Below are 12,642 nucleotides of genomic sequence, written 5' to 3' on the forward strand. Positions count from 1 at the left end.
ACTATTTCCCCTCCTCCCCTATTTTTATTCTGCTTTACGAAGGGGGAACTGAAGGCCTCATCCCTGGTCACTGAATGTTAGAACAAGGAAAACCCACATCGATTTGTCAGGAAAGATCTGGAAAAGGATGGGGGGTGCTTATTATCTTGTTTCAGGAGTCTTTCTGTGTGATTCACATAGAGATGAGGGATAAATTCAAATCAGTTTGCGTCCAAAGCCAAAACCTATCTACATAACTGGCACATTCCAAAACAATACATGAACGGAAACCCAGGCAGCTATCAATACTAGCCATTGTTTCAATTTTGCATTGCAGTTTTTCAGCAAAAAATGCCCATGTTGGGTGAAACTGCAGAGAAATGGATGCACGTTCAAAGAAAATACAGGTGTGTTCTCATGAGGCCTTTTTTTATTAAAAAAAATCACAAATTGATGTAGAATTGTGATGAAACGGAAAATAAGAAACCGAGAGAAACCAAAATTGACCATTTACTTATCCCCAGATCCACACAGTTTTCCCGTCATTGTTTAATTCCCTCGTTTTATTTCACAAATTATACCTTTCCATCAAAAAAGGGGACGGACCCCGTAGGTATTGAAATCAGCCCAGAGTCCTGTTAAGACTTGAACTATATATGGCGTTCGTCTCAAGCCAAGTCCCCTTCCCGAGAAGATATTCGCTGTCTGGAAATAGAAAATCCACTTCCGAATGTTTAGATTAGAAGCACAAGGCCACAATACGCGACACCATTCTACACACACACACACATGGACAACTGCATGTTTGCACAACCCGAAAATTAGATTTGTATGGGTGGCTCGGGGTCAAGTGGGCGGAAGCAGCTGGCAGCGCAGGAGCCTGTTACAAACTCTGAGATGCCTGAAATGCCTTCTCTTGTAGATGCTTTTAAAAAAACAAAAAAAGAGACGAGGACATTCAAGGCCAGAAGAGCAGCTAGCGCAGGACACAGGGATCAAAAAAACAGCAAATGGATGTGATATGACTGGGGTTGAGAGTGAAGTTTGATTCAGCTTGCATTTAAAGGCAAAGCTACAAACTTTGCTCTTTCCGATACGATAAGCAAACTGAAACATCCTTCGAAACTTTTACTCCCCTAAGTGCTCATCCAACTGACTTTCCCCCTGCACTTTCTGGGCAAAGGCTGTCCCTGATTTTAAGGTTCCGTGTTCAAGTGGGGGGGGGTTGCCTTGAGCTTTCTCCGTGAAAACCTGCTCTTTAAAGCTGAATCGGAGCAAATGTCAGTTTGGGGGTTTGATGTTTGCTCTGATTTACCGTATTTTTCGCTCCATAGGGCGCCCCGGACCATAGGGCGCACCTAGTTTTTAGGGGAGCAAATAAAGAAAAAAAATCTTATTCCCCCCCCAGCCCCTAAGAGCAGCATACAGGCTGTGTGCAAACTCTCCCTGCTGGAGGGGTTGCGCACGGCTATGTCACAAGCCAAGGCAGCCAGCGGGATGGATCGCGCTGGCTGTTTTGGCTTCCTCTTTAGCTCCACGCAACCTCTTCCTGCCGGGAGAGGCTGCGCGGGGCTAAAGAAGCCATAGCCACGTGCAGTCTCTCCCTGCCGGAGGGGCTGCGCGTAGCTATCCCTGAAGACTGGAGAGAGGGGTTGCTGCGCACCGACGCCTCTCGCTCTTCAAGCTTCAGCAAAAGCAAGGCGAAGCCTTTGGAGCACGGAGGGAGCGCTCCCTCTGCCCTTCGGAGGCTTGGCGTTGCTATTGCTGAAGCCAAGGGGCCTGCATTCGCTCCATAGGACGCACACACATTTCCCCTCAATTTTTGGAGGGGGAAAAGTGCGTCCTATAGAGCGAAAAATACAGTAGCTTTAAAGAGCAGGTTATCGCGGGAGAAGCTCTGAAGGGGAAAGGGGGGGGTGCTTGGCCACAGAGCTTTAAATTGTAGACTGTGCCTGGAAAAAGTGGAGGAAAGACAAGCGTAGATAAGCCCAGAATCAGAACAAACAGCAATTTTATGTGGATTGCCATTGCTCCGATTCAGCAGTAAAGAGCAGGTTTTCACAGGGAAATTGCCTGGGGGAAACACAAACAAAATCACCTCACAGAAATGATTATACTACTTTAATCTGCATAAAAGTGCATATATTCATGACGATAATATGCAAAATGTGCCTATTAGGCAATATTGCAAGCGAAAATGTTATATTAGGAGAATTCACATTAAAATGTGAATGAATTTTCATGAGGGCTTTTTTCAAAAAAAAAAAAAATCACAAACTGATATGGAAATGTAGAGAATTTTGGAGAATTGGAAAGTGGAAAAATAAGAAACAGAAACCAAAATATTTGTCCACCGAAGCTGCCAGGTATTGGTCATCATATGAGATATAATAGAGGAATGAGCGTTTGTTGATATATGTGGCATCATGTAATATGTAAAAGGAAGGGATATAAAAAACAACATGGAAGGAAAGGTGGGAAATCAAATCATAAGCGAAAGGTATAACAAATTTGAAACTACCGTATTTTTCGCCCCATAAGACGCACTTTTCCCCCTCCAAAAATGAAGGGGAAATGTGCCTGCGTCTTATGGGGCGAATGCCGGCTTTCGCTGAAGCCTGGAGAGCGAGAGGGGTCGGTGCGTGCCGACCCCTCTCGCTCTCCAGGCTTCAGGAAGCTCTGTGCAACCCTCGGGAGACCGGCTCTGAGGGTTGCGCAGAGCTGCCTGCAGTCCCGGGATCAGCGCAGCTTTGCGCGGCCACCAGGAGCCGGGGGGCGAAGCTCCGCCCCGCTCCCGGTGGCCGAGCAGAGCTGCCTGCAGTCCTGGGACCAGCGCAGCTCTGCGCCGCCATCCGGAGCGGGGCGCTAAGTCCCGCCCCGCTCCGGATGGCGGCACAAAGCTGCCTGCCATCCCGGGATCAGCACAGCTCTGCCCATCGCCAGCCCCACAAGCTCGGGGGACAGCGGGGAGGCAGAGCGTGCCTTCCCACTGTTCCCCGACCTGGTTCTTCCAGGCCCGCACCTGGGGGGGGGGAGGGAAATAAAAGTTTTTTTCTTTATTTCCCCCCAAAAAAACTAGGTGCGTCCCATGGGCCGGAGCGTCCTATGGGGCGCAAAATACGGTAATTGGTGGAAGTTATGAAAATCTAATAAAAAATTTAATGCAAAAAAAAAAAAAACATGCACCATCTTTTTGATGAGCTGCCAAAGAGAATCCATGCTGGCCCTGAGTAGAAGCAGGAACACAATAATTTCACCATGGGCTGATGTGGCTGGCATTCATCAGGGGCTGAAGGAAAAGCTCACATATGAGAAGGGCATAGCAGGTAGGTCAGGCTGAAGGCAAATCACAGTCGTAACTTGGTTCTCCAACGCCTTGGTACTCAGACGCTTTGGCTCCCGAACGCCGCAAACCCAGAAGTGAGTGTTCCAGTTTGCAAACATTTTTCAGAAGCCGAACGACGCAGTTTCCGATTGAGTGCAGGAAGTTCCTGCAGCCAATTGGAAGCCACGTCTTGTTTCCGAACGGTTTCGGGAGTCAAACGGACTCCCGGAACAGATTAAGTTTGAGAACCAAGGTACCACTGTATACTTTGTTCTGAGTGTTGAAGGTGTTCTGAAAGAGAGACCACTGTCTGTGTTGCATGGGCTCATTCCATTTTAACCTTAAATATGTTTTACAGTGGTACCTCAGGTTACATATACTTCAGGTTACATACGCTTCAGGTTACAGACTCCGCTAACCCAGAAATAGTACCTCGGGTTAAGAACTTTGCTTCAGGATGAGAACAGAAATTGTGCTCCGGCAGCGCAGCAGTAGCAGGAGGCCCCATTAGCTAAAGTGGTGATTCAGGTTAAGAACAGTTTCAGTTTAAGAATGGACCTTCGGAACGAATTAATTACTTAACCCGAGGTACCACTGTAAAGGGAAGCAGGTGGCACTGTGGGTTAAACCACAGAGCCTAGGGCTTGCTGATCAGAAGGCCGGTGGTTCGAATCCCCGCGATGGGGTGAGCTCCCGTTGCTTGGTCCCTGCTCCTGCCCACCTAGCAGTTTGAAAGCACGTCAAAGTGCAAGTAGATAAATAGGTACCGCTCCGGCGGGAAGGTAAACGGCGTTTCCGTGCGCTGCTCTGGTTCGCCAGAAGCGTCTTAGTCATGCTGGCCACATGACCCGGAAGCTGTACGCCTTGGCCAATAAAGCGAGATAAGCGCCGCAACCCCAGAGTCGGCCACGACTGGACCTAATGGTCAGGGGTCTCTTTACCTTTACCACTGTATAAGATTTTGTTTCAAAGTCCTGTAGAACGTAATAGCCTAAGATGAGTGCAAAAGCCTTGCAGCACAGGGGCGCTGACGTGCCCCCCACATCGAGCAGGTGCGGTCACATGACAGGTCACATGACACTGCCTGGGAAGCACAGAGGGCGATCTTCACGCTTGCTCGCCCCAGCCGCCCTCCAACTCCTAGGCTCCTGGACAGAGGCTGGGAATAAGAAAGGCAAAGATCGCCCTCGCTCGTCCCAGCCACTGCCTGGCTCCTGGGCTTCCAGGCTGGTGGGTGGAGGCTGGGGCATGTGGAAGACACACGGCAGCAGAGGATGACGACCCCCTCAATATGGGGGGAGGCTGGAGCCCCTTGCGCTCCTTATACCTGGCACCCCTGCTGCTGTACTACACTTGTGCATCTTAAGATATGCCTCTGCCACTGGAGATCTGCAACGCCGCAAAGGCACCAGCAGAAGTCCATCCCAGTGAATCAGCTGCGCTGTGCAACTCCACAGGCAGGAGAACCGAAACAGGGCAGAGACAAGGGCACAACTGGGAGGAGTCACTATATGCCATATAGTATACCCCCATCAGACCCCAATGGCACACGTTGTTTAATCGTTTAGTCGTGTCCGACCCTTCATGACCCCATGGACCAGAGCACGCCAGGCACTTCTGTCTTCCACTGCCTCCCGCAGTTTGGTCAAATTCATGCTGGTAGCTTCGAGAACACTGTCCAACCCTCTCGTCCTCTGTCGTCCCCTTCTCCTTGTGCCCTCCATCTTTCCCAACATCAGGGTCTTTTCCAGGGAGTCTTCTCTTCTCATGAGGTGGCCAAAGTACTAGAGCCTCAGCTTCAGGATCTGTCCTTCCAGTGAGCACTCAGGGCTGATTTCCTTAAGAATGGATGGGTTTGATCTTCTTGCAGTCCATGGGACTTTCAAGAGTCTCCTCCAGCACCATAATTCAAAAGCATCCATTCTTTGGCGATCACCCTTCTTTATGGTCCAGCTCTCACTTCCATACATCGCTACTGGGAAAACCATAGCTTTAACTATACAGGCCTTTTAAACTGTATCCAATCGCACCCCCCCCCCCAAAGTTGGCAGGAAGTTATGCCCAATTTAGAGGGATTCAATGGAGTGCAGAAAAGTCACTGCTTCCCCATCTTCTGCTGCTGTGCCCACTCTGCCACCATGAAGCATACACTCCGATCAAACCACACCACCAGCAGTGTAAAAAAATCCCTGGCATTATGTGCTTTTTCAGGGTGCAGTTTTCTCCCCTACGGCTTTTCCACTCCAAGTGTTTCATTTGCTCGGGACTGACGGAAAGAAGTAGACTTTCTATATCTGTTTGGTTTTAAGCAGCTCCAGGAAGCGAGAGGCAAGTCTTGCTGACGGCAAGATATATTTATGCTGTCAGTAAACAAGGAGGCTAGGGGGCTGCGTCACAGCTCAGGAATGGACTGGCAAACTGCTGGCTCATAGCATCCTGCTGCAGGCTCCCCGGCAGCGGCAGCTGAACTTCTGTTACTCCACCCTGCGCTGACGGCTTGGAAGGATGTACAACTAAAATGGTTAAAGGACAAACAAGCAAACCAAGCCCTCTGCAAATAGAATCGTCTCCTGATGCTTCATTCTCTTTGAACCAAGCAAGTCAACCAAACAAAGAAACCGACAAAAGAAACAAAATCCACTCAAACAAGATACTCTCCACTGTCATTGAGAATCGCCCATGCCTTCTTAATACTAGCTGGCAAAAGCCAGCTGGAAAAAGAAGATATTCTAGCATGTTCAACATTATGTTCGGAGTTTCTTTTTTTTGGGGGGAAGCAAATAAAGCAACTCCCAATTCAATTCCTAGCAGCAGGCAGGCAGAGGGATTTTAGCCAACTTGCACAAGTTCCCTGAAATTATCCCCCCAAAGGACCTTTTTAACTTGGCCTTTGACACCTGAGATGTACAGTGGTGCCCCGCAAGACGAATGCCTCGCAAGACGGAAAACTCGCTAGATGAAAGAGTTTTCCGTTTTGGAGGTGCTTCGCAAAATGAATCTCCTATGGGCTTGCTTCGCAAGACGAAAATGTCTTGCGAGTTCCTGCGGTTTTTTCCCCCTTTCCCCCCCTTTTTCTAAGCTGCTAAGCCGCTTATCAGCTGATCCGATAAGCTGATAAGACGCTAAAAGCTGCTAAAAGCGCTAAAAGCACTAATCCGCTAATCTTTCAATGGGCTTGCTTCGCAAGACGAAAAAACCGCTAGATGAAGAGAATCACAGAACGGATTCTTTTCGTCTTGCGAGGCACCACTGCACCGTATTTTTCGCTCTATAAGATGCACCAGACCATAAGACGCACCTAGTTTTTGGAGGAGGAAAACGGGGGGGGGGGGATTCTGAATCTCAGAAGCCAGAACTGCAAGAGGGATCGCTGTGCAGTGAAAGCAGCAATCCCTCTTGCTGTTCTGGCTGCGCAGCCTGCATTCACTCCATAAGACGCCCACACTTTCCCCCTTACTTTTTAGGAGGGAAAAAGTGAGTCTTATAGAGCAAAAAATATTTCCAGGAACTGCCTGACCCCCCCCCCCGGTCAGGCAATGTTGTTGTACAGGCCAGTGCAACCTCGCTTGGCCTCCTCTGCCCCCTCAAAATAGGGGGTGTGTGCTGAGCCCCCTGATAAGAGATATGGAGGGGGCTGACGACAAACAGAATAAAACACAGACCAAGTTGAAGTGCAGATGAGCCCATTCTCTTGTACAAAAAGAAATGAACCCTATCACGGGTTGCCCTGTGTTGTAAAAAATTAGGGTGCACTCTACGACAGAAACAACAACCAGAACAATCCTGAGGCCATTTTGACTCTCCCAAAATGACCTCAAATAGTCTTCTGCAGTAGGAGGAAGGGAGGAAATGGGAAGCCTAGAAGGAAGAAAACCACGTGAGGCTTGGACAAAGGGGTCAGCCTCTTTTCTTTGGCCTTAGCCCCACCCCCCATCCGCCGTCCATTGTCCTCCCTGGCCGAGGGCGGGTCAAAGGCCAGCCCAAGCAGGTGGGAGGCACACACACACACCCCCGCTTGGTGCCACAAACCCCGCCCACCTGTGGGGAAGGGAGGGTGGAAATTCCCATTGTCTTTTCACTTGCAAATCTGCTTCATAAAAGCACCTGGATACTTTGTAGGTGTTCCTTGGCTAAGGGGTGGGCAATTTCAATAGTCTTTAAAGGGTCTTGCACACTTTTGTTCTGGGTCTCTCTTACCTCCTGGCAAGGAAGGGGGGGGGGAATTCTTATACCAACAGAAAAATAAAGTTCTGCCTTGCTTTCTCTGGATCCTGCTTCCATCCATCCATCTCTGACCAGTGATGGACTTAGTCCAGAGGTCTGCAAACTTTTTTCAGCGGGGGCCGGTCCACTGTCCCTCAGACCTTGGGGGAGGGGCAGAACTATATTTTTTTGGGGGGGGGGGAAATGAACGAATTCCTATGCCCCACAAATAACCCAGAGATGCATTTTAAATAAAAGGACACATTCTACTCATGTAAAAACATGCTGATTCCAGGACAGTCTGCGAGCCAGATTTAGAAGGCAATTGGGCCGGATCCGGCCCCCCGGCCTTAGGTTGCCTACCCATGACTTAGTCCCTTGGGGAGTTGGGCAGCAAAAGCCAAACCCCAATCTTATTTCTACATCGCCTGAATCACCTGAGAAAGGGAAAATGCAGAGCAGTATTGGCGCACTCAGAGCTTTCGGAACTGAGCGAGGCAGAGTAAAGGAATACCATCAAAAAGCCACCAACCAGCCTTTGTTGCTCCTCCTGGTGTTTTTTCAGCTGCTCCACCATCTGCTGGAACTCTGCCTCTTTCTCCTGCTCCTCCAGCAGAGTTGCATCGTTCTGCTCGGCATAAGCCATCGCTACCACAGCCAGGATCAGGTTGATGAGGTAGAAGGATCCCAAGAATATGATCAGGACGAAAAAGATCATGTACGTTTTCCCAGCCGCTCGCAAGGTCTATGGGGAAGAGGAAGAGCCTCCTGTCACCATTTCTACTGAAGGACCCCTCATCTCTACCTTCAGATACAGGCTTTTGCTTTCTGTGCATGCTCAAGGGCACCTCTGCGTGTTGCTACTTCACATGTTTCCTTAGCATTTGAAAATATCATTCTGGGACTGGAGACTAAACTGGACGAGGCTGTCACTGGATCTCTTGCCTGCTTACATTTCTGTAAAAAGCAGCCCAAGATTCAGGTCAGGGCCATGGTGTTGGTGGTGTGATGGATTTAACCAGTAACAACAACAACAACTGTATTTTAATATTTTGTTGGAGGCTGCCCAGAGTGGCTGGGGAAGCCCAGCCAGATGGGCAGGGTATAAATAATAAATTATTATTATTATTAATTAATTTTTTTATACCCTGCCCATCTGGCTGGGTTTCCCCAGCCACTCTGGGCGGCTCCCAACAGAATATTAAAAAGACGATAAAACATCAAACATTAAAAACTTCCCTAAACAGGGCTGCCTTCAGATGTCTTCTAAAAGTCAGATAGTTGTTTATTTCCTTGACATCTGATGGGAGGGCATTCCACAGGGCAGGTGCCAGAACCAAGGCGGCCCTCTGCCTGGTTCCCTATAACCTCACTTCTTGCAATGAGGGAACTGCCAGAAGGCCCTCAGAGCTAGACCTCAATGTCTGGGCTGAATGATGGGGGTGGAGACGCTCCTTTTACTGATTTCCTCTTTAGAGGTAATATATTACTCCACTTTGTTTTGAAATGTGGCAAGCGAGTCCTGCTGCGATTGGAGACGTTGCCGTTCATTCTGATAATTCAGCCCCGGACGTTTAACTCAAAGTCTTGCCCTGACACCACCACTGGGTTTAACCATTTCCCCACATGCCGCCTGCCAGGTGGAAAATTGTTTGCCCATGGTACATTCTTCCAAACTTTCTCTACCTCCAGGAACTTTTCCCACAATCAATCTGTCATCCAAGGAAACCCTGTGGAGGATTATAGTGAAGGGGAATGTTTTATTAGAGTGCACACACAGTTTGTGTAAAATGCAGGTCAAGCCTATTGGGCTTCCCCCTTCAGTTAAGGATGTGCCCCCAGAATGCACTCAACACTCTCCAGCAAACCCAAATTGCAAAGACAAGACTGCCATGGTGGGCAAGGTGTTTATTTCAGGAATGTTTATCAGCTGTTAGTGATCTTCTTACTGCCCTTGTTCACATACCAAAGTAAACCACAGCCATGATCTCTGGCCTAGCTTCAGATCCAGACCAGGGATCTAGCGAACTGTAACCAGTAAACCAAGAACAAACCTTGGCTACAGATCATGGTTCGTTGGGACCATAACAAGCCATGATCCCTGGTTTGGATATGATGCTAAATGAGGAAACATGGTTTGTTTCCTCCCAGTTCATGCTAGCAGCAAAGCAGACACAATTTGCCCGTGCCTGGTAAACCATGGCTTAGAATTGCATCCAATATTTACATGTGAACCCCAAGGAACCCCAATGAGCTTCCATGGAACAACAAAGCTCTCCGGAATATAGAATCATAGAACTTTAAAGTTGGAAGAGACCCTGAGGGTCCAATCTTAACTAGATCATACATGCGGCCCCAAAGTCCCCATTTTCTTAGAACATACCGTATTTTTCGCCCTATAGGACGCACTTCCCCCCCTCCAAAAATGAAGGGGAAATGTGTGTGCGTCCTATGGGGCAAATGCAGGCTTTCGCTGAAGGCTGGAGAGTGAGAAGGGTCGGTGTGCACCGACCCCTCTCGCTCTCCAGGCTTCAGGAGAGCCCCAGCGCCAGCCCCACAAGGTCGGGGAACAGAGGGAGGCGGAACGCCGCCATCCCGCTGTCTCCCGAAGTGGTTTGGAGGCTGACGGTGGGGAGACCCCGCCGCCAGCCCCGCAAGCTCCGGGGACAGTGGGGAGGCGCAGCGCGTATCCCCGCTGTCCCCGGACCTGATCTGAAGGCGGGCGGCGGGGAGAAGAGCGCTTCTCCCCGCTGCTGGCCCCACAAGCGCCTGGGGGAGAAATAATTTCCCCCCCCTTTATTTCCCCCCAAAAAAACTTGATGCGCCCTATGGGCCGGTGCGTCCTATGGCGCGAAAAATACGGTAAGTTTGGCCTACCAGTTGAAAGAGGTTCTCCCAGTAGTCTTGAGTCATGAGACGGAACAGGGAGAGAAAGGCCCAGCTGAAGGTATCATAGCTTGTGTAGCCGTAGTTTGGGTTCCGGCCAGCTTTCATGCAGAGATACCCTTCTGGGCATTGCCTACAAGAGGGAGGGAAGGATGTCAGCAAGGAGAGGTCATAAGAGCAGCATCAAGTTCCTACTAAATCCATGCAGAACCCAGGCATGAAATAACCACATTCCACATTCCCCCCCCCCCCGCCGCCTCAATATAGAGTTGCCAGCTTTAAGAATTGCATAGCAGCCCGTCATCCAACACTTTCCCCCAGCAGAGAATTACAGTAACCAGGTTCTTCTCTTGTCAGTTCTATTGACTCTTGGAATTAGAACAGGGCTAGACATAGAACAGGAGACCTAAAAGGTAAAGGTAAAGGACCCCTGGGCGGTTAAGTCCAGTCAAAGGCGACTATGGGGTTGTGGCACTCATCTCGCTTTCAGGCCGAGGGAGCCGGCGTTTGTCCACCGACAGCTTTCTGGGTCGTGAGGCCAGCATGACTAAACCCCTTCTGGCGCAATAGGACACCGTCACAGAAGCCAGAGCACATGAAAATGCTGTTTACCTTCCCACCGGAGCAGTACCTATTTATCTACTTGAACTGGCGTGCTTTTGAACTGCTAGATTGGCAGGAGCTGGGACAGAGCGACGGGAGCTCACCCCATTGCAGGGATTTGAACCGCTGACCTTCTGATCGGCAAGCCCAAGAGGCACAGTGGTTTAGGGGCAGGCGGGGCCTTTAGTCTCAGCAACTGGTTTCATGCCATAAGACCTACAGGGAATGAGCGGCTGCGTTCATTAGGCCTGACACTCCGCCAGATCGTGCTCATCCAGAGTTAACTGCAACTTTGAACTGTGTTGATTTATCGACGGGCTTGCTCCATGACAGCTAGCCGATGTGGTACCCTCTAGATGTTGCAGGATTCTAAATCAGTCCCAAACAGCGTGCCCAATTGTCTCAAGGAGATCAAAGACATCTTGAGGGTGCCATGTTTGAGGGACTCCACCCCCCACCTCACCATTCTTTAAATGAGCACAGTTTTCACATTGATTTAAAATGGTCGAGTCACTAGAAGACAGATCTCCTCCCCACTCCCACTCTAAATAATAAAATTTATTATTATTATTATTATTATTAAAGAGCAGGGGTCAGCAAGCTTTTTCAGCTGTGGGCCAGTCCACTGTCTCTCAGACCTTGTGGTGGGCTGAACTATATTTTTGGGGGGGAGAGGGGAATGAACGAATTCCTATGCCCCACAAATAACCCAGAGATGCATTTTAAATAAAAGCACACATTCTACTCATGTAAAAACACTAGGCAGGCCCCACAAATAACCCATAGATGAATAATAAATAAAAGGACAATTTCTACTCATGTAAAAACATGCTGATTCCTGGGTCGTCCACGGGCTGGATTGAGAAGGCAATTGGGCCGCATCCAGCCCCTGGGCCTTAGGTTGTCTACCCCTGTCAAAGAGGGATCCGCGGTCGGGACAGATCTCACTCACCCTGCGTCAGAGCTGTTCCCACAGAGCAGGGCATCAAGCGCACCCTCGAGGAAATAAAAATTTTCTTCACGAGAAAGAAAAAGGCAGGTGTGAGAATAAACTTCAGACTGTAACACAATTGCAGGTTAAAAGCAACGAGTAGAAGAGTCAAACTAGATATGACACAGGAAAGCCGCAATCAGGATCTCAACCAGAGAAGCTTAAAGTTAAAAGCCATCTCTAACTTTATGGCAATGAATGTCACAAGTCAGCGGTGTGTAAGATGAAGCATCTCCTTTTGCATGTCATGCACCGAAGTTTCATTGGAAGACCCTCTGAGTCCTGGATGAATGAATCGATTTATTACGGTCACAGACCAGAAATAATGGGCATATACAGCGATAGAGAACATGTAAATATACACAGGTTGAAATTAAAATCTATAAGCTAGAGAACGGTAAATAATACAGATACAAAACAATTAAAATATGTAGGTTAAGACCTACAGAAAGCCCCCCCCCCCATCAGCTTTGATAACACTAAGACTTGTGAGTTTTAACCAGTGAGTCTTAGTGCTATTAAAGTTGGGGGGGGGGGGAATCTCTCAGTCCAATCCTGGAACGACTTCCCTTGAACTAGCAGAAAAAATAGAATCTGCAGTTTTCTAGCTGAGTCTTAACTGAGGGTTGCTGCCATTATATGCATGTAATGTATT

At 48.9% G+C, this 12,642-nt stretch overlaps 1 protein-coding gene across 4 annotated transcripts in view; it reads right to left on the bottom strand.

Moving 5' to 3' along the window:
• The window catches only part of SCN4A (sodium voltage-gated channel alpha subunit 4), a 110,592-nt gene that overhangs the window by 57,420 nt on the left and 40,530 nt on the right, over positions 1 to 12,642 (bottom strand). For all 4 annotated transcript variants that reach the window (XM_082194661.1, XM_082194662.1, XM_082194660.1 and 1 more), the window contains 3 exons: positions 11,949 to 12,012; positions 10,385 to 10,526; positions 8,040 to 8,252 (listed from right to left, as the gene is read on the bottom strand). In XM_082194661.1, the coding sequence (XP_082050787.1) occupies positions 8,040 to 8,252; positions 10,385 to 10,526; positions 11,949 to 12,012 (419 nt within the window). The remainder of the gene's footprint in view (positions 1 to 8,039; positions 8,253 to 10,384; positions 10,527 to 11,948; positions 12,013 to 12,642) is intronic.

This window comes from Podarcis vaucheri (assembly GCF_965113315.1).
Source record: "Podarcis vaucheri genome assembly, chromosome: 13".
NCBI classification, from domain to species: Eukaryota; Metazoa; Chordata; class Lepidosauria; order Squamata; family Lacertidae; genus Podarcis; species Podarcis vaucheri.